Source organism: Xenopus laevis, chromosome 9_10L (assembly GCF_017654675.1).
Source record: "Xenopus laevis strain J_2021 chromosome 9_10L, Xenopus_laevis_v10.1, whole genome shotgun sequence".
NCBI classification, from domain to species: Eukaryota; Metazoa; Chordata; class Amphibia; order Anura; family Pipidae; genus Xenopus; species Xenopus laevis.
The window spans coordinates 16888767-16908533 of NC_054387.1; the positions used below are offsets into that span (position 1 = coordinate 16888767).

Below are 19767 nucleotides of genomic sequence, written 5' to 3' on the forward strand. Positions count from 1 at the left end.
TATCATATATGCACATAATGTAACTGTATAATATATAGGCACAGATATACCCCCATCTTTCCTCCAACCACTGTCACAGTGTAACCCCCATATCATATATGCACATAATGTAACTGTATAATATATAGGCACAGATATACCCCCATCTTTCCCCCAGCCACTGTCAGTGTAACCCCCATATCATATATGCACATAATGAAACTGTATAATATATAGGCACAGATATACCCCCATCTTTCCCCAACCACTGTCACAGTGTAACCCCCATATCATATATGCACATAATGTAACTGTATAATATATAGGCACAGATATACCCCCATCTTTCCCCAACCACTGTCACAGTGTAACCCCCATATCATATATGCACATAATGTAACTGTATAATATATAGGCACAGATATACCCCCATCTTTCCCCAACCACTGTCACAGTGTAACCCCCATATCATATATGCACATAATGTAACTGTATAATATATAGACACAGATATACCCCCATCTTTCCCCAACCACTGTCACAGTGTAACCCCCATATCATATATGCACATAATGTAACTGTATAATATATAGGCACAGATATACCCCCATCTTTCCCCCAGCCACTGTCAGTGTAACCCCCATATCATATATGCACATAATGAAACTGTATAATATATAGGCACAGATATACCCCCATCTTTCCCCAACCACTGTCACAGTGTAACCCCCATATCATATATGCACATAATGTAACTGTATAATATATAGGCACAGATATACCCCCATCTTTCCCCAACCACTGTCACAGTGTAACCCCCATATCATATATGCACATAATGTAACTGTATAATATATAGGCACAGATATACCCCCATCTTTCCCCAACCACTGTCACAGTGTAACCCCCATATCATATATGCACATAATGTAACTGTATAATATATAGACACAGATATACCCCCATCTTTCCCCAACCACTGTCACAGTGTAACCCCCATATCATATATGCACATAATGTAACTGTATAATATATAGGCACAGATATACCCCCATCTTTCCCCCAGCCACTGTCAGTGTAACCCCCATATCATATATGCACATAATGTACTGTAAAATATATAGACACAGATATACCCCCATCTTTCCTCCAACCACTGTCACAGTGTAACCCCCATATCATATATGCACATAATGTAACTGTATAATATATAGGCACAGATATACCCCCATCTTTCCCCAACCACTGTCACAGTGTAACCCCCATATCATATATGCACATAATGTAACTGTATAATATATAGGCACAGATATACCCCCATCTTTCCTCCAACCACTGTCACAGTGTAACCCACATATCATATATGCACATAATGTAACTGTATAATATATAGACACATATATACCCCCATCTTTCCTCCAACCACTGTCACAGTGTAACACCCATATCATATATGCACATAATGTAACTGTATAATATATAGGCACAGATATACCCCCATCTTTCCTCCAACCACTGTCACAGTGTAACCCCCATATCATATATGCACATAATGTAACTGTATAATATATAGGCACAGATATACCCCCATCTTTCCTCCAACCACTGTCACAGTGTAACACCCATATCATATATGCACATAATGTAACTGTATAATATATAGGCACAGATATAACCCCTAGAGTAGTGCAATAGAGCAGCTCTACCTACTGGACAAGAAATTATGGCTAAAACAATATGGCAGGCTTCTTTCCTTAGAGACGATCAGACTATGTTTCTGTACAGATAACAAATCACAGTTAAATTCTCCAGTTATTTTTTTATTTATTGAGCTGCAATTTGTTACCATTAAAGCAAACCTCCAACTGACGAGCTGTGATTTAGAATCAGTAACCTTCCTTCCCAGGGGTCCTTGTAATAATTTAATTACACATCCCACCGATAATGGAATTTTCTGGGACAAATCAGTGACTTACCCATGGGTAAAAAAATCATTAGGAAAAGAAATCAGCAAGGCGCGGAGACTAACATATCCCTGATTGGAGGGAGTACAGCTCATATGCCTCTTATAGAAGGGACTTCTCTCCTGACTTGTCTCCTGCAAAGTCAATCTGTCATCACATGTCACAATTGTTTATAGGATTCTACAGCACAGGGGCTAACACTCTACTCACCCCACCAGGGGGATGCAGATATCCCATCATACCCCATAAACCTATATAGCTGGAAACCTTCCAATCTAAGGGACATTTCCAGACTCATATTTAATTCACATCCTGCATTTAGTTGTTTTTTAACCTGAAGTTTAGATGTGCCAAGTGTTACAGGGATTTAGTTGCAATCCCAGCTGGAGAGTATGTAGAATGGATACTCCTACTATATGCAGAATGGCAGAGCTTAAGTCTGTGGCCTTCAGTAAGGGATGGGAGTGGAAACTCCTGGAATGTTAATAACATGTAGAATAAATTGTGACAAATAGATCCCTGCCATCAGAGAGTCGCCATCATCATGTTGAATATTTACATGTGTCATTAAATTATAACAGAAATAGCTGAGAAATAGACATTTTCCTCCATCCTTTGGGTATAATGCAGCCAAGAAGGGGGTATGGATTAGCCTTATTTCTTATTTTAGATGAGAGAAGGGAAATAATTAGAAGTGCAGATGGGAGGGCTCAGGTGGGTCAGAAGTACCAAAGTTTAGACAGGTAGGGGAAAGGATTATTGGGTATACAGGGTATATAGGTGGGGAGGCTGTCAATACTGAGTAAATCAAGGGAACAAGAGAAGCAGGTTAAATGCAGTGGGTATATATAGAGGGTGCAGGAGTTAGAGAAGCAGTGCAAGTACAAGGGTGAGGGTAAGAAGTTATACAGAGGGGGCAGGAGAAGCAGGGTAATGGCAGGCAGACCTTGTATGTATGGCTGACTTTATTCCTGTACAATCTTAAACTGTAGAATAGTACCCAGAGAAAGATTCATTGCCTCGTAGTAGGAAGGATGTTCCTGGCCTGTAGAGCTTACAATCTAAGTGTATATATAGAGGGAGCAGGGTAACAGAATAAAAGAAGCAGGGTAAATGCTGGGTACATGGAGGGAACAGGTGTAGGAGAAGCAGAGGGTGTACAAGGAGTATATAGAAGGGCAGGGGTAAAAGAAGCAGAGTAAGTGCAGGGGAGTATAATAGAGTAATATGAAGGGAAGGGATATGGGTGTGTGTATGGGGTAATAAGGTCATATATAGGGGGGTAGGAAGAGCATCAGGACTGGCGGGTTGGACGGATTGAGGTAGAGAGGGCGGGTGGGCGGCATATGAGGGGTTAAACAGAGGCAGCGAGTGAATGGGAGACACAGGGAGGAACAGCTCGGGGAGGAGAGAGGAGTGAAGGCATTCCCATACACAGGGCAGAGATTCCAGCAGTTTGGGGGTGGGAGGAGACCCAGAATTTCCCTCATCCTTTCCTACCATGGTGCTGAGTCTGACTGTCACTCCCCGCACTGTCCGGGCTGCTTTCTGACTGTCAGTTTAAATCTCCCTGCCATCCTGGTTCTTCCTGCCGGTTTTCCCGGTGCTCCTCACGGAATTGCCTGGCCCTCGCGATCTCTGCAGCCATTCGCCTGGCACTTCAGTGGCACCAACGTTGCACCTGCAGATCACCTGTAGCCACCAGCCTGGCACCTACTACCCATCCCCTGCTTCATTCAGCTCCTCTACCCCAACCAGCCTGATCCTTAATCCTTTCTACACCCCCAGCCTGATCCTTAATACTTGCTACACCCCCCAGCCTGATCCACAATCCTTGCTATACCCCCAGCCTGATCCTTAATCTTTGCTACACCCCCAGTCTGGGACCACTGAGCAACTCTTACTGAACTCCCAGTCTGACACCCCCAGTCTGTCACTAAGACTCCACTTTTCCCCCAAACTATAACTATGCGGTTTAACGCGACCTCCCGGCTCCCGCATGCAGCAGGACACCTTTACCGTGATGTCCAGGACTTGTTGCTTTCCACAGCCTCAGCCAGCAACCTCAGCCTGTCCAACCTATCCGACCTCATGCCCAAGCCAATCATGTCAGAGGATGAACTGGATGTCAACACCGATATTTACTCTAAAATCCTGGTCACCGTCGTCTACCTCTTCCTCTTCATCGTGGGCTGCACGGGCAACTCCATCACTGCCTACACCCTGGTGAAGAAGAAGTCCCTGCAGAACCTCCAGAGCACAGTCCACTACCACCTGGCCAGCCTTGCCCTCTCTGACCTGCTCATCCTCATCCTCAGCATGCCCATTGAGCTCTACAACTTCATCTGGGTCCATCACCCCTGGGCATTTGGCAACACCGTGTGCAAGGGCTACTACTTCCTCAGGGACGCCTGCACCTATGCCACAGCCCTGAACATCGCCAGCCTCAGTGTAGAGAGGTACCTGGCCATGTGCCACCCATTCAAGGCCAAAAGCATCATGTCAAGAAGCAGGACTAAGAAACTCATCAGCTTCATCTGGCTGGCATCCCTGCTTCTGGCCAGCCCTATGATCTTCACCATGGGGCAGATATATGGATTGGACACAGAACACCCAAATAACATCATCTGTACCAGGATCGTGGAAATGTCCACCTTCAAGACTGTCATCCAGGTGAGTACTGGCCTTTGGTCTGGGGTGTGAGGCTGATATGCAGTGTCTCTACAAATATTAGCTTTATTTCAGTGGTGGTGAAACAAAAAGGGTTGTAGGGCTTATAAGCTGACATTCAATATGATGCCATCCTCTAAACTGTGACGCAACAAGTAAACATACTGGTTCACTACTGTAATCACTTAAGACTTGGGGTAGATATTTCATGAACAGTCAGATGAACTTACCAGCCTGTGTTCCAGCCCCTGTAAAAAGTTCATGTCAATGCCCCATAATTTGCTTAGCCGAGGATGCTGGGAGTTGTACACGAATGGACCCTATGGAGCCTTGTGTCTGTCTGGTTAATGCACAGAGCTGCATACTGTATACAAGGAGCACTAGGACACTATGGGGCAAATTTACTAAAGGGCGAAGTGACTAACGCTGGCAAAAATTTGCCAGCGGGACGTCATTTTGGTATTTCGCCAATTTACTAACGGGCGCAGGCATAACTTCGCTAGTGAAGGAGATAGACTAGCGTTACTTCGCACTCAAACGCCAGGCGAATTTTCTCTCTGGTGAATGGACATAACTCCACAAATTTACTAAGATGCGGATTTTACTGAACGTTACCTCTTGCACCAGACTTGCCTTCGCCACCTCAGACCAGGCAAAGTGCAATAGATTAAATACGAGTTCCTCAAAATTTTGATGAAAATTTTTCTAAGTCCCAAAAAATGCTGACGTCAATTTGTTTTGGGGTAACCGGCTTCCCCCCTACATTTCCTAACATATGGCACATAAACTATACACTGGGCTCATGTGTAGGGCAATATAACAACACTTTTTTCTTTTATCAAGCTTCCCTGGCCTTGTGTAGTGTAATGTATTTGCTGCAACATATACGTCTATCTAACTTTAACTTCCCACCGTATGCAAATTAGCCAACGCTAGCGTAACTTCGCTCTGCTTTCCAAATTAACGCTAGCACAACTTCTCCAGCATTCGGAGCCCTGGACGCAACTTCGCATGTTAGTGAATTAGCGTTGTCTGGCAAAGTGTTGCACTGCCTGCGAAGCTGTCGCTGGCAATTTTTCGCCGCTTAGTAAATTTGCCCCTATGTGTCAGAATTCCTGTGTGTGTGTTACTGCATATATTTGTGTGTGTTCTGCTCTGCAGAGGAGTAGAGGCAGGTTGGGAAATGGGCATTTAAACCCCATCAGCCTTGGGCTGAACCCTCTACTGTCTAAGTGCCCCCTAATGTCATTTTCCTAATCCCAAGGGCAAAACCATGAAGCTTGATTTGTTTCTCAGCAGAAGTTTTCCAAAAAGCCAAGTCCCATGTTTCACTTAGTTAACCCCTTCCTGCCCAGCATGTTGAATGCAGATGTTTGGAGAGGAATGATCTTGTCATCACGAGCTGACACCACCACCCATGTCTCCTGCTACCCCCCTCCTATGTGCCTAATTCCCCAATATATGTGTGTATATATCAACTCAGTGTGGCATTCTATTACAGCAGAACAACTGCTCTCAGATCTATGTGGGGGCTGGTATCACTGCTTTGAGCTCCCCAATAAGAGAAATGGAAAGATATCCCTGAAATATCCTAGGGACCCTTCTTGTAGCCGCCCAAGCCCACTACTCACACACCAAACAGTTACCCAAAAACAGACTCTTGTTTATGCAAGGGTTAAATAGCATGATTTCTGCCCGTCTACTGGTAAAGTAATTGTAAGCTCATCTGCCGACATGCCTTATGTGACTGTTAGCATTTAGCAGTTAGACTTGACTGCGTTTTTTCAAATTTCCTTGATATGTAACAATGTAATAATTCATATTTGAAGTGTTTCATTTCTGGTTACACTGTATCCGTCTGACTTGTCTCATAGCAGAGCAATGGATGAGCGACACATAGCGAGTATTAATTAAATACCGAGGGGCCCCAGAATGTTCCACAAAGTCTTCCCTCCTCTTCCCCTACAACAATTAGGATTTTTTTTTATGTTGATAATCCAGATGGTTTGGCACCAATATAGCAAGTTACTGTACCTTGGTGCTTTGGTGTCACTATGCAGTCTGCGAAATCTTGTGCATGGGGGTCACTTGTGCTTAAAGAATATGAGGTTTTGCATTTGGAGCGGCACGTAATGAGATTCAGGGAGCAGGAGTGAGAATATGAGAGACAGTGAATAAATTGGCAGCACCTGGGACTTGGTATTTCGTGTGACATTTCATTCTCAGATATTTGGGAGCATTAATTACACTCAATAAAAGGGGGCTCAGCTTGTGCAGCATCAGTCACTTTGTAAGAGATTTCCATTTTTTATCTTTCTTTCTTTTCTTTTCTTTTCTTGCATTTGTAATTGTAAGCAACTGTAAGCTATTGTGCCTAGTAACACTATTTGTAATTGTAAGAAACTGTAAGCTATTGTGCCTAGTAACACTATTTGTAATTGTAAGTAACTGTAAGCTATTGTGCCTAGTAACACTATTTGTAATTGTAAGTAACTGTAAGCTATTGTGCCTAGTAACACTATTTGTAATTGTAAGTAACAAAGCTCTTGTGCCTAGTGCCTCAGCTTGTGCAGAGTCAGTCAGTTTGCTAGAGATTTCTTCATTTTCTTCTTTCTTTCTTTTCTTCCATTTGTAATTGTAGGTAACTGTAAGCTCTTGTGCCTAGTAACACTATTTGTAATTGTAAGTAACTGTAAGCTCTTGTGCCTAGTGCCTCAGCTTGTGCAGAGTCAGTCAATTTGCTAGAGATTTTTCTTTTTTTCTATTTGTTATTGTAACTGAAAGCTCTTTTGCCTAGTAACACTTTGTGTAATTGTAAGTAACAAAGCTCTTGTGCCTAGTAACACTTTTTGTAATTTTAAGTAACTGTAAGCTCTTGTGCCTAGTGCCTCAGCTTGTGTAGAGTCAGTCACTTTGCTAGAGATTTCTTTCTTTTCTTCTTTCTTTTCTTTTCTTCAATTTGTAATTGTAACTGTAAGCTCTTGTGCCTAGTAACACTTTATAAATTGCAGCAGTTTCCATAAAGCAGGATCAGCTTTACAAGTCAATTTCACCTTGATGTACATGAGTCTTTTTGAAATGCAACTACTAGGGGCCCTGTAGGGTTCGATTCCACAACCCCACACTGGTTTCTCTAAATGATATTCTAAATGTAGTTTTCATAGTTACATGGGGCCCGAAGGGTCCACCTTCTGATCTGTGTTTTTGCTTAACCAGTCTGTGTGTTATTGCTCTGCAGCAGGTGTGGACTGGGATCAAAATAGGGCCCAAACAGCCCCCCAACAGCCAATAAATAGTGACTGTCTATGGCATCTTACAGCAGCCCCTCTCACATTTGCCAGAACCCACAGATTGCCAGTGCTTACTCTGCAGGGTATCCTCTGTGCATGATAAATACAAGTTTTTAGTGATTCAGTTATTTATGTGCATCATATAACCCTGCACTGCACCCCTCCTCTCGCCGGATCTGCTGATACAGTTATTTTACCCTTCCCACACATGCCGAAATTTTGCTCAGATAAGGGCCAATCAGCAATTTAGGCTGATTTTTCTTTCATGTGGCTCACTGCAGTGTTTGTGTGTGCCGGTGTGTCTTTGATGGTGTTAGTGTTTGTGTGACTGTGTCCCTGTGCTATGGCTATGGAATTATTTAGTTATACATTTATTACGTGCTCACGATCAAAGACCATACACTGTAGGCTCTAACCATCCCCACGGACTACATATCCCAGCATCCCCAGTAGCTTAGAGCTGGATACACTTTACTAATGGCTGCAACCCGGATCTGACTTGTGTGTATATGTATGTTTGTGTATTGTATATTCCACTGACAGGGAACAATACATTTGACTGTATACAATAAATACAATTACATTCCTACATAGTGTTTAGTGACAAAAGAAAGGAGGTGCCTGCCCCATGCCGATAATGTATATACACAGAGCGGAAACGTGCGTGGGGTAGCAATGTGTTTTTTTTGATAACTGAGGCAAATATATATGCATGTACACATATAAATATCTTCATATCCCCAGGGACACTTTCATGCGTTAAGTCTTATAATCCATTGCCTGCGGATATAATGTATCAGAGAAGCTTTAATATATTCGCCGTCCTGTCAAAGTCATAATCTGCAGACACTTAAGCGACTGATGAAATCCCAGCGCGAGAAGCTGCCCTTCCCCACTTCAACAGACAGAAACTTAGCTATAAACCAGCAGATATTTAGGGTTCAAGAAGCTTTTTGTATTATTGTGTTTAATCACAATCCCTTAATGACATAACACTCACCCCAAATCTCACCCTAACTGGCCTTCAGACTGGGCCCCCTTAGCTCATAACAAGGTTACAGATATATAGAAACATTGGGGTAACAGTCACCCTGCTATAGTTTCAGGGGTACCAAGGGCACAAATAAGCACTCACCCCAAATCTCACCCTAACTGGGCTGGACAAAAAATTCCTAGACCTGCTCCTTGTTAGCTGCCAATGTTGACTGTTAAACACAGCGATTTGTAACAGGACACAGGAGAGGGGCTTCATAACCAATAGACATATCTGTGTTAATTACTTCTGTTCAAAGGCTACAATTTGCATGATGATTAGTCTGTCACACATGTCATTAGTCACAGAGAGATTTCCTGAGACACAAGAAACATTAATGTCAATGAGTTAAACTTCTAGATTCCCCATGAATTCCATATATAAAATACATACAGTAGGCACAGATATACCCCCATATTTCCCCTAGTCAGTGTAACCCCCATATCATATATGCACATAATGTAACTGTATAATATATAGGCACAGATATATCCCCATCTTTCCCCCAACCACTGTCACAGTGTAACCCCCATATCATATATGCACATAATGTAACTGTATAATATATAGACACAGATATACCCCCATCTTTCCCCAACCACTGTCACAGTGTAACCCCCATATCATATATGCACATAATGTAACTGTATAATATATAGACACAGATATACCCCATCTTTCCCCCAACCACTGTCACAGTGTAACCCCCATATCATATATGCACATAATGTAACTGTATAATATATAGGTACAGATATACCCCCATCTTTCCCCCAATCACTGTCACAGTGTAACCCCCATATCATATATGCACATAATGTAACTGTATAATATATAGGCACAGATATACCCCCATCTTTCCTCCAACCACTGTCACAGTGTAACCCCCATATCATATATGCACATAATGTAACTGTATAATATATAGGCACAGATATACCCCCATCTTTCCCCCAACCACTGTCACAGTGTAACCCCCATATTATATATGCACATAATGTAACTGTATAATATATAGACACAGATATACCCCCATCTTTCCCCCAACCACTGTCACAGTGTAACCCCCATATCATATATGCACATAATGTAACTGTATAATATATAGGTACAGATATACCCCCATCTTTCCCCCAATCACTGTCACAGTGTAACCCCCATATCATATATGCACATAATGTAACTGTATAATATATAGGCACAGATATACCCCCATCTTTCCTAAAACCACTGTCACAGTGTAACCCCCATATCATATATGCACATAATGTAACTGTATAATATATAGGCACAGATATACCCCCATCTTTCCCCCAATCACTGTCACAGTGTAACCCCCATATCATTTATGCACATAATGTAACAGTATAATATATAGGCACAGATATACCCCCATCTTTCCTCCAACCACTGTCACAGTGTAACCCCCATATCATATATGCACATAATGTAACTGTATAATATATAGGCACAGATATACCCCCATCTTTCCTCCAACCACTGTCACAGTGTAACCCCCATATCATATATGCACATAATGTAACTGTATAATATATAGACACAGATATACCCCCATCTTTCCTCCAACCACTGTCACAGTGTAACCCCCATATCACAACATTCCATCTGGACTCATTTTAGCAGACCAGTAGAGTTCCTTTCCTGGCCTAGGGGTAGGCGTGAGGCCAAATATCAGTGAGTACTGCATGTAGATTGTTTGAATATAATTAAAGACACAGCAGCCATGACTGGTAACATTGTGGCCCTCGGGAAATGTATGTGCAGTTCATTCCAGGTTATTTGGTGTAATATTGCAGATTTATAGGAGAGATAGACCTATTTCCAGACTTTAGAAAAATAGATTCTGTGGCCCTGCCAGGCATCCTATTATTCAGAGAGATAAAGGCCACTGCACTCGCACTTCTTATCTTGGCAGTGTCTGATGCACCAGGCACTGTGGACTTTCAAAAAGTCTTATTGATCCCAATGAGATATAAAGAGTTCCGGTTTTAACACAACAGAATGTTCCAGAACACCTAGAAATATAGACGGGAGGGGGCATAATATTTGATCCACCGCAATCACAGTATCATGCCTCTCAGCAGCCTACCAACTTGCTAGACTTGGCTAGAAATTACCAGTGTGAGGGTTTAGTTTATAGTGTGCCCAGAGCATTCCTTCTCTGTATATTTGTATTTATACAGTACATATGGGAAAGAGATGCCATATTATTTCTCTTAGACAGTACAGTATGAGGGTATAGCTTATTGTGTGCCCAGAACATTCCATCTCTGTATATTTGTATTTATACATATGGGAAGGAGATGCCATAGTATTTCCCTTAGGCAGTACAGTATTTAGGTATAGCTTATTGTGTGCCCAGAACATTCCTTCTCTGTATATTTGTATTTATACATATGGGAAGGAGATTACATATTATTTCTCTTAGACAGTACAGTATGAGGGTATAGCTTATTGTGTGCCCAGAACATTCCTTCTCTGTATATTTGTATTTATACATATGGGAAGGAGGTGCCATATTGTTTCCCTTAGACAGTACAGTATGAGGGTATAGCTTATTGTGTGCCCAGAACATTCCTTCTCTGTATATTTTTATTTATATACATATGGGAGGGAGGTACCATATAGGTTCCCTTAGACAGTACAGTATGATGGTGCTGCCTATTATGTGCCCAGATCATTCCTTCTCTGTATATTTGAATTTGAAGGATTTTTATTTGAATTTTAATTACTATAAAACACTTTCATTTTTTGGTGTTACTGTTCCTTTAATCATATGCAAGGGAGGTGCCATATTGGTTCACTTAGACAGCCAGTATGAGGGTACAGCTTATTACAAGTATAGAGCAAGATAATGGTATAGGATCCCTTATTCGGAAACCCATTATCCAGAAAACTCAGAATTATGGAAAGACCGTCTCCCATACTCCATTATAATCAAATAATCCAAATTTTTAAAAAGTATTTCCTTTTTCTCTGTAATAATAAAACAGTAGCTTTTACTTGATCTCAACTAAGATATAATTAGTCCTTATTGGAAGCAAAACCAACCTATTGGGTTATTTAATGTTTACAAGTAGACTTAAGGTATGAAGATCCAAATTCCATTATCTGGAAAATCCCAGGTCCCAAGCATTCTGGATAACAGGTCCTATACCTGTATAGTTCTTGCTCAAAACCTTCACGGTTTCCCCAATTATTCCAAAGGCTCCTGGCAGGAGCTTGGGGGAACTTACCTCCTTGTGTGGATAGGATTAGTTAGAGAGGAGGGTGCTCTGGGGTAGTGTTGGCTTAACAGCTGCAGTGACAAGGGAAAATTCCTTGAGTTACGATGCCCAGTGAGTGCTGCTAATGATAGAATTACACGCTGTGTTACCCTGGCTCCGCTTCAGTCCTTTTCATTTCTTTCATTCTATATCAATCCACTCCCTCTGCCCCATTCCCACTACTCTGCCCGGCCACAATCATCATAAATAAAATGAATTGTAATAAAATGAATAATATCATATTTCAACCAAACACTTTTATAGAGATAACATTCCACCCATCTCCCTACCACATACATGTGATTGCTGAAGTTTCTGTGCTGTCAATCTCTGCTCTAAAGGCTGATACGGCAGCTCCTTGTAATGAGATTATTAAATGAATATAATATGGCTCTATCCACACCTGAGGCACCCAGATACACACACAGTATCCCTGTAAGGTTAACACATTCAGCTCTTCTGTCCGGATCCCTGCCCCCAAATTCCATTCTTTAGTGTTATTCCTGGAGTTGAGTAGGTTTTCTCTCAGGTGCTGGAGTTGTGGGAAAGATGGGGGTATATCTGTGTCTATATATTATACAGTTACATTATGTGCATATATGATATGGGGGTTACACTGTGACAGTGGTTGGGGGAAAGATGGGGGTATATCTGTGCCTATATATTATACAGTTACATTATGTGCATATATGATATGGGGGTTACACTGTGACAGTGGTTGGGGGAAAGATGGGGGTATATCTGTGTCTATATATTATACAGTTACATTATGTGCATATATGATATGGGGGTTACTCTGTGACAGTGGTTGGAGGAAAGATGGGGGTATATCTGTGTCTATATATTATACAGTTACATTATGTGCATATATGATATGGGGGTTACACTGTGACAGTGGTTGGAGGAAAGATGGGGGTATATCTGTGCATATATATTATACAGTTACATTATGTGCATATATAATATGAGGGGTTACACTGTGACAGTGGTTGGGGGAAAGATGGGGGTATATCTGTGCCTATATATTATACAGTTACATTATGTGCATATATAATATGAGGGGTTACACTGTGACAGTGGTTGGGGGAAAGATGGGGGTATATCTGTGCCTATATATTATACAGTTACATTATGTGCATATATAATATGAGGGGTTACACTGTGACAGTGGTTGGGGGAAAGATGGGGGTATATCTGTGCCTATATATTATACAGTTACATTATGTGCATATATGATATGGGGGTTACACTGTGACAGTGGTTGGAGGAAAGATGGGGCTATAGCTGTGCCTATATATTATACAGTTACATTATGTGCATATATGATATGGGGGTTACACTGTGACAGTGGTTGGAGGAAAGATGGGGGTATATCTGTGCCTATATATTATACAGTTACATTATGTGCATATATGATATGGGGGTTACACTGTGACAGTGGTTGGAGGAAAGATGGGGGTATATCTGTGCCTATATATTATACAGTTACATTATGTGCATATATGATATGGGGGTTACACTGTGACAGTGGTTGGGGGAAAGATGGGGGTATATCTGTGCCTATATATTATACAGTTACATTATGTGCATATATGATATGGGGGTTACACTGTGACAGTGGTTGGAGGAAAGATGGGGGTATATCTGTGCCTATATATTATACAGTTACATTATGTGCATATATGATATGGGGGTTACACTGTGACAGTGGTTGGAGGAAAGATGGGGGTATATCTGTGCCTATATATTATACAGTTCCACACAGAATTAGAGTGCTCACCTGAACGTAATTACCCTCTCGGGTGCCGGGTGCTAAACAGTCCACAGGACCTCCTGCTCAAGGTCCAAATAACTCGAACATCCAAAGAAAACTGTAGCACACCGATCAAACTTGTCTTGTGAAGAAAAGTGTTTTTATTGGCTCACGGCAGACATAAAGTTTGGCAACGTTTCGGGCCACGCAGGGCCCTTTATCAAGCCTTGATAAAGGCTTGATCAAGGCTTGATAAAGGGCCCTGCGTGGCCCGAAACGTTGCCAAACTTTATGTCTGCCGTGAGCCAATAAAAACACTTTTCTTCACAAGACAAGTTTGATCGGTGTGCTACAGTTTTCTTTGGATGTTCGATATATATTATACAGTTACATTATGTGCATATATGATATGGGGGTTACACTGTGACAGTGGTTGGGGGAAAGATGGCGGGTATATCTGTGCCTATATATTATACAGTTACATTACATGTAGATATGATATGGGGGTCACATTGTTACTGTGGAATCCCCCTTAGTGTGATATAGAGGTAGATAGCTGACCCCCGCCTGTGTCTCATGGCCTTTTGATTACATTTGCTGTTCCATTCTGATAAGTTAGAGGTAGCGCTGGAAATAAAGAGTTAACATGGATAGGAAATCATAGCTTGCTTTGTGGTTCGATGGCTGCCGTTTGTATACCGCATTTCCATCTTTCTTGGAGCTCAGTTCAATCAATAGACAGTTTTCTGGGGGAAAACATGATATTTTAAAAACTTTTTTTAGATAGAAGGGCAGCCTGATTCTGCAGGAGTTTAAGGGAAATGAGTTCTTTTATCGGTCAGGGACTTTCAGAATGAGTTCATGGGGTTTATGGGAGATCACCTGCAGAATTTTAAGTCGGTTGTTCTTGTTGGTTTGATCCATGCCCTACAGCATCACGCCACCCTCTTGCATATGTATTAGGCATTTTTCATGTTCATCCTTCATCCTCCTTTATTTCATACAGGTTGGCATAGACCCTGCCTGCAGCAATTACAGATACAGTTGTGAATGAGATGCTATTCCAGTTACATGCCAACAACATCATGAGAAAGTTTTAATGTTACACACCTGTAGACACCTTACCGAATTATCTCCGAAATGGGTACAAGTCCCCTGTGGCCACCTTTCCGCAGGCAACAACTCTGATTGGCACAGACCTCTAGCATGCCAATATGCAATAATAAATGTCACTTCTATGAAATGTGGGGGAGCAATACCCAGACTGGTTACAGTGTCAGCACCAGTCAGAGGAACCAAAGAAGTTTATGGGAGGGGCAGTCCTGCCCTATGGGACTCAGTAAGAATAGAAAAGCCTTGCACCCACCAACCCTGTGATCTTCACCTTATGCCACTTTGTGGTTTGAAAGGGGAACAGAGCCTAAAAGCCACTTACAAATCTGGTAAAATCCGCACTTTCAGAAAGAATTTTCTCTTATATGGGAGCAGGTTGTGGCTCCCTGGGTCTGTCTTATAGAGCATTCTGCATAAAGGGTCACTTCTGACTGGCAAATAAATGAATGCTGATCAGAAATCCCCCTGCAACAGAAAATAATTCTCCAAAGCAAATTTAGATAAAGGGGAAGTGCAATCAATATTCGGCATTATTTCTGCACAGACGGGAAGACAGAGATGCTGGAAGGATGGTTACCTGGATACAGACCATTGTTACTATGAAATAGACACACAAACATCACTTTCTCCTTCCTCCACACAAACACCCCCCATGGCTCTTATAGTCGACAGCAGAAATATTTTCTTCCTGACCCGAAAAACAGCAGTGGAATTTTTTCTCCCGGATCAAAATTCTTTAGGAGTTTAAATAAATCCCAGAATCCATGAGGTTTCTTTCTGCTTCAAAAATATTTACATTTCGAGTGAATCAGTCAGTTTGGATATTTTGACTGAGGTTTCTACTAAACAAATCAAGCTTTTGGAATTCTTTATTTTACTGGGCTTGGCAGCAACTCTTTAAATCCCTCAATGCTTACATTCCCATGTGACCCATTTACAGCAGGGAGAGCCAATATAGTGGGTGCTGAGGTCCCAGGAGTAAATGGATGCTGGTGGAGGTCTTGTCTTATGTACAACGCTGAGACAGTAGAGCAGAACACAATTTAGGCAGTGGGGACAGATGGAACAGTAGGATAAGGTGAAGACACTAGGGTAGGACAAGATGATGATGCTAGAGAAAACTAAAAAAAAGTTGGAAAGAACAGAATGGAGATGTTAGGGCAAGACAGAGACATTATGGTGGGGCAAGATGGAAACTGAATGACTGTAGGACAACATGGTTGCAGTTGGGCATGATCGAGATAGAAGAAAAGTACAATACGGAAACTGTAGGATAAGACGGAGAGACGAGGCCAAGATAGAGACAGTAGGACAAGATGGTAATGGTAGGACAAGATAGAGAAAGTAGGACAAGATGGCAGAGGTAGACAATAGGAATGTATAGAGATGGTAGGGTAAGATGGAGACAACAGGGAAAGGTGGAGACAATAGGAAAGGATGGAGATGGTAGGGTAAGATGGAGACAACAGGGAAAGGTGGGACATTAGGAATGGATAGAGATGGTAGCGCAAAATGGAGACAGCAGGGAAAGGTGGAGACAATAGGAATGGATAGCGAAGTTAGGGTAAGATGGAGACAACAGGGAAGAATGGAGACAATGGGAATGGATAGAGACAGTAGGGTAAGATGGAGACAATAGGAAAGGATAGAGGTAATAGCACAAGATGGAGACGGTAGGAAAATGCAAGCTGGAGACCATTGGACAAGGTGAAGATTGAAGGGCAAAATTGACATAGTAGGGCAAGACAGAGACAATATCACAAGATGGAGATGGACAGGACATATGGAGCAAGTATGACAATATGAACTCCCATCATCCACCAACATGTGAATGGTCATAGGTTTACCAGTCCTTCTTTATATAAAGGATGGGAAAATAAAGTTTCAAGGCCAGATGTAATATTCTCCTAACATGTCTAATTCAAATTAAAAAAATAGTATATCAAGCTAAACAGGAATTGTCAATATTTTATAGATGACAACTGTCATCACCTTTTTGAGATTTTATTTTAAAATATTCAAGACAAAATAAAGGATAGGTGAGTTAACCCTTTGGCTCTCAGGTGGATCTGTTTTCATGCAGGATGAAGAACAGTTTCCATAGACACCTCCATTCAGCCTTGTGTATAAAAATAGTCTCAATGATACATACACAGGACAGAGAACCCATCTATGGTACTCGCCATGGGAACAAGGCACACGATGCAGGAGATTGTTTCATCTCTCAAACCCCCTTATAGCTGGAAGGGGGTTGGTAATTAATGAAATCTAGGGCCCTTTGCTTAAGGGGGCAGACTTTTCAGTGGAGTAATTATAGGGCTATGGGTTCCAAGGCACAATTGGACCATGCTAGAATGTATCCCAATAATGCTGCAGGCTCTGGATTCCCAATGCAGGACTCTGGGGTTGGTCATCTGCTGCTGTATGGGATTCTAGATATACACCCAACATCACAGCAATAGCTTTACAAGACAGGGGTAGGTTTAATTGCCCTTTAGTCTAAAGACTTATTTACAGTACTGTGGCCAGAGAGGCCTGTGAATTATTCAACATGGAGAGTTGGAGAAGAAAAAGCAAGAACGCAAATAAATAAGAGGGTGCTATACAAGGAGCCTATCAGTGTGAATCGGGTGGTGGGGGGGGGACTGCAACTCCCACAATTACTCTTATTGCTGCTGTAATAAATCTGCAGAGAAACCTGGTTAAACTGAGATCAGATTCCCTGCGGCTGGAACAATATGAGCTCAATTTGGAACAATGCCCCTAAATGTGATTATACGTCATAAAACGTGTAATGGGACGCATCCGAAGAGGACACTAATGGAATAACGCCGATCTGTCTCATAACTCACTGCTCCCACCTACTAATAGGGGGGTACCCCCCAAATCTAATTAATGGCAACCCATAACTGTTTGAGAGAAGAAAATCCCAGCATTCCCTGCCAACACAGCAAGGTCACCTCTTTGTATCTGTGTGTGTGTGTGTGTGTGTGTGCTCCATCTGTACAATCTCTGAGCAACAACACAGCAGTTATACAGAATGATTGTGTATATGTAGGGGCTGATCAGTTCCTTGCTGGCAGCAAAAGTCTGTGTAGTTTTGATGCATATACCCAGAATGCCCTGGCTGTATTTCCCCCCAGTCTGGATAATTCCTTTATCCTTCTCCACATTGAATTTACGGCAATTTGGCAAATGGATGTAACTTGTTCCTTTCCTTTGTACAATATAAATGGCCCCCCGGCTCATTATCCATCTCATTGATTAATTGTCCACCTCCAATCAACAAGAACAGAGCCCAGAACTCGTCCCGTTAGGAGCAGAGAAAGTGCATCATGGAGATAAAGGACTGGGGATCATTTATCAAGGGAAAGCTCTGCACAAACAACAACCTGAGAAGTATGCAAGTATCAGCCAGACACGGGCCCTTAAATCTTCTCTTCTGTAACATGAAGGTTTAGCCTTATATTAATCAGGACTGGCTTCACCCCAACTCTTGGAGCACCTACAGTTGGCCATGAAATGCATAACCTGTTCTGACTGCCTACCGCCCACAGCATTCTAATGAGAGTCAGTAATGACAGTGATTATGTCCAGACAGGAGGAGGGATCCTGGTGCAAAAATGCATAGTCCAGGGCCCATGCCAGTGTTCATTTACCCCTGCATACTTGTACATCTACCAGGGTTGTTTAAAGACCTTGGAAGGCCCTGGGCAAAGATTCCACAGGGAGCCACCATTATCCTACCACTTGCAACATGGAAACATTTTCTGCCATGCCCACTTCTGGCCACACCCATGAATACCAAAATGTAACCCAGGAATGCCAGTAGAATTAATAAATAAAATGGATTATGAGCATAATCCCCAGATTTACAAATATAATTCCAAAGTAAAATGGATAACAGGCATACCTGTATATACCCCAGCTGTGCAGAGCTATCAACTTCAAAGTAAGAGAGACCAGAATTGCTAGTAATATAATTGAAAAAAACAATATTAACTCCAGCCATGCCAGTAAGATCACTGAAAAACGGCCAATGAGCACTCCACTAAAGCCTGGTATGCCAGTAAGATAAGTGTATAGACTGAAAGCACTACCTACACTTGCACAAGCAGAATAACAGTAGCTACGTTTTGTTCTTTATTTGTGTGCCCACAGCTGCTTGGCATGCTCTTTCTCTCTGCCTACCTGCTTAATACAGATCAGTAGACCCTAGGCAGATGCTCCTTTTGCCCATTTACTAAAGTGGCCCTGGTCATTACATGGGTGCTTGGCATGAATGTAGTACACAATAAGCTATACCCTCATACTGTACTGTCTAAGGGAAACAATATGGCACCTCCTTCCCATGTGTATAAATACAAATATACAGAGAAGGAATGTTCTGGGCACACAATAAGCTATACCCTCATACTGTACTGTCTAAGGGAAACAATATGGCACCGCCTTCCCATATGTATAAATACAAATATACAGAGAAGGAATGTTCTGGGCACACAATAAGCTATACCCTCATACTGTACTGTCTAAGGGAAACAATATGGCACCTCCTTCCCATATGTATAAATACAAATATACAGAGAAGGAATGTTCTGGGCACACAATAAGTTATACCCTCATACTGTACTGTCTAAGGGAAACAATATGGCACCTCCTTCCCATATGTATAAATACA

The 19767-nt window shown here is 41.9% G+C and overlaps 1 protein-coding gene across 1 annotated transcript in view; it reads left to right on the forward strand.

Annotated features, from left to right (window-relative positions):
- The first annotated feature begins 3802 nt into the window (after nucleotides 1–3802).
- LOC108701779 (neurotensin receptor type 1) overlaps nucleotides 3803–19767 on the forward strand; it is a 48830-nt gene continuing 32865 nt past the window's right edge. The window contains exon 1 of the mRNA XM_041576555.1: nucleotides 3803–4616. Within this exon, the coding sequence (XP_041432489.1) occupies nucleotides 3912–4616 (705 nt within the window). The 5' untranslated portion in view covers nucleotides 3803–3911. The remainder of the gene's footprint in view (nucleotides 4617–19767) is intronic.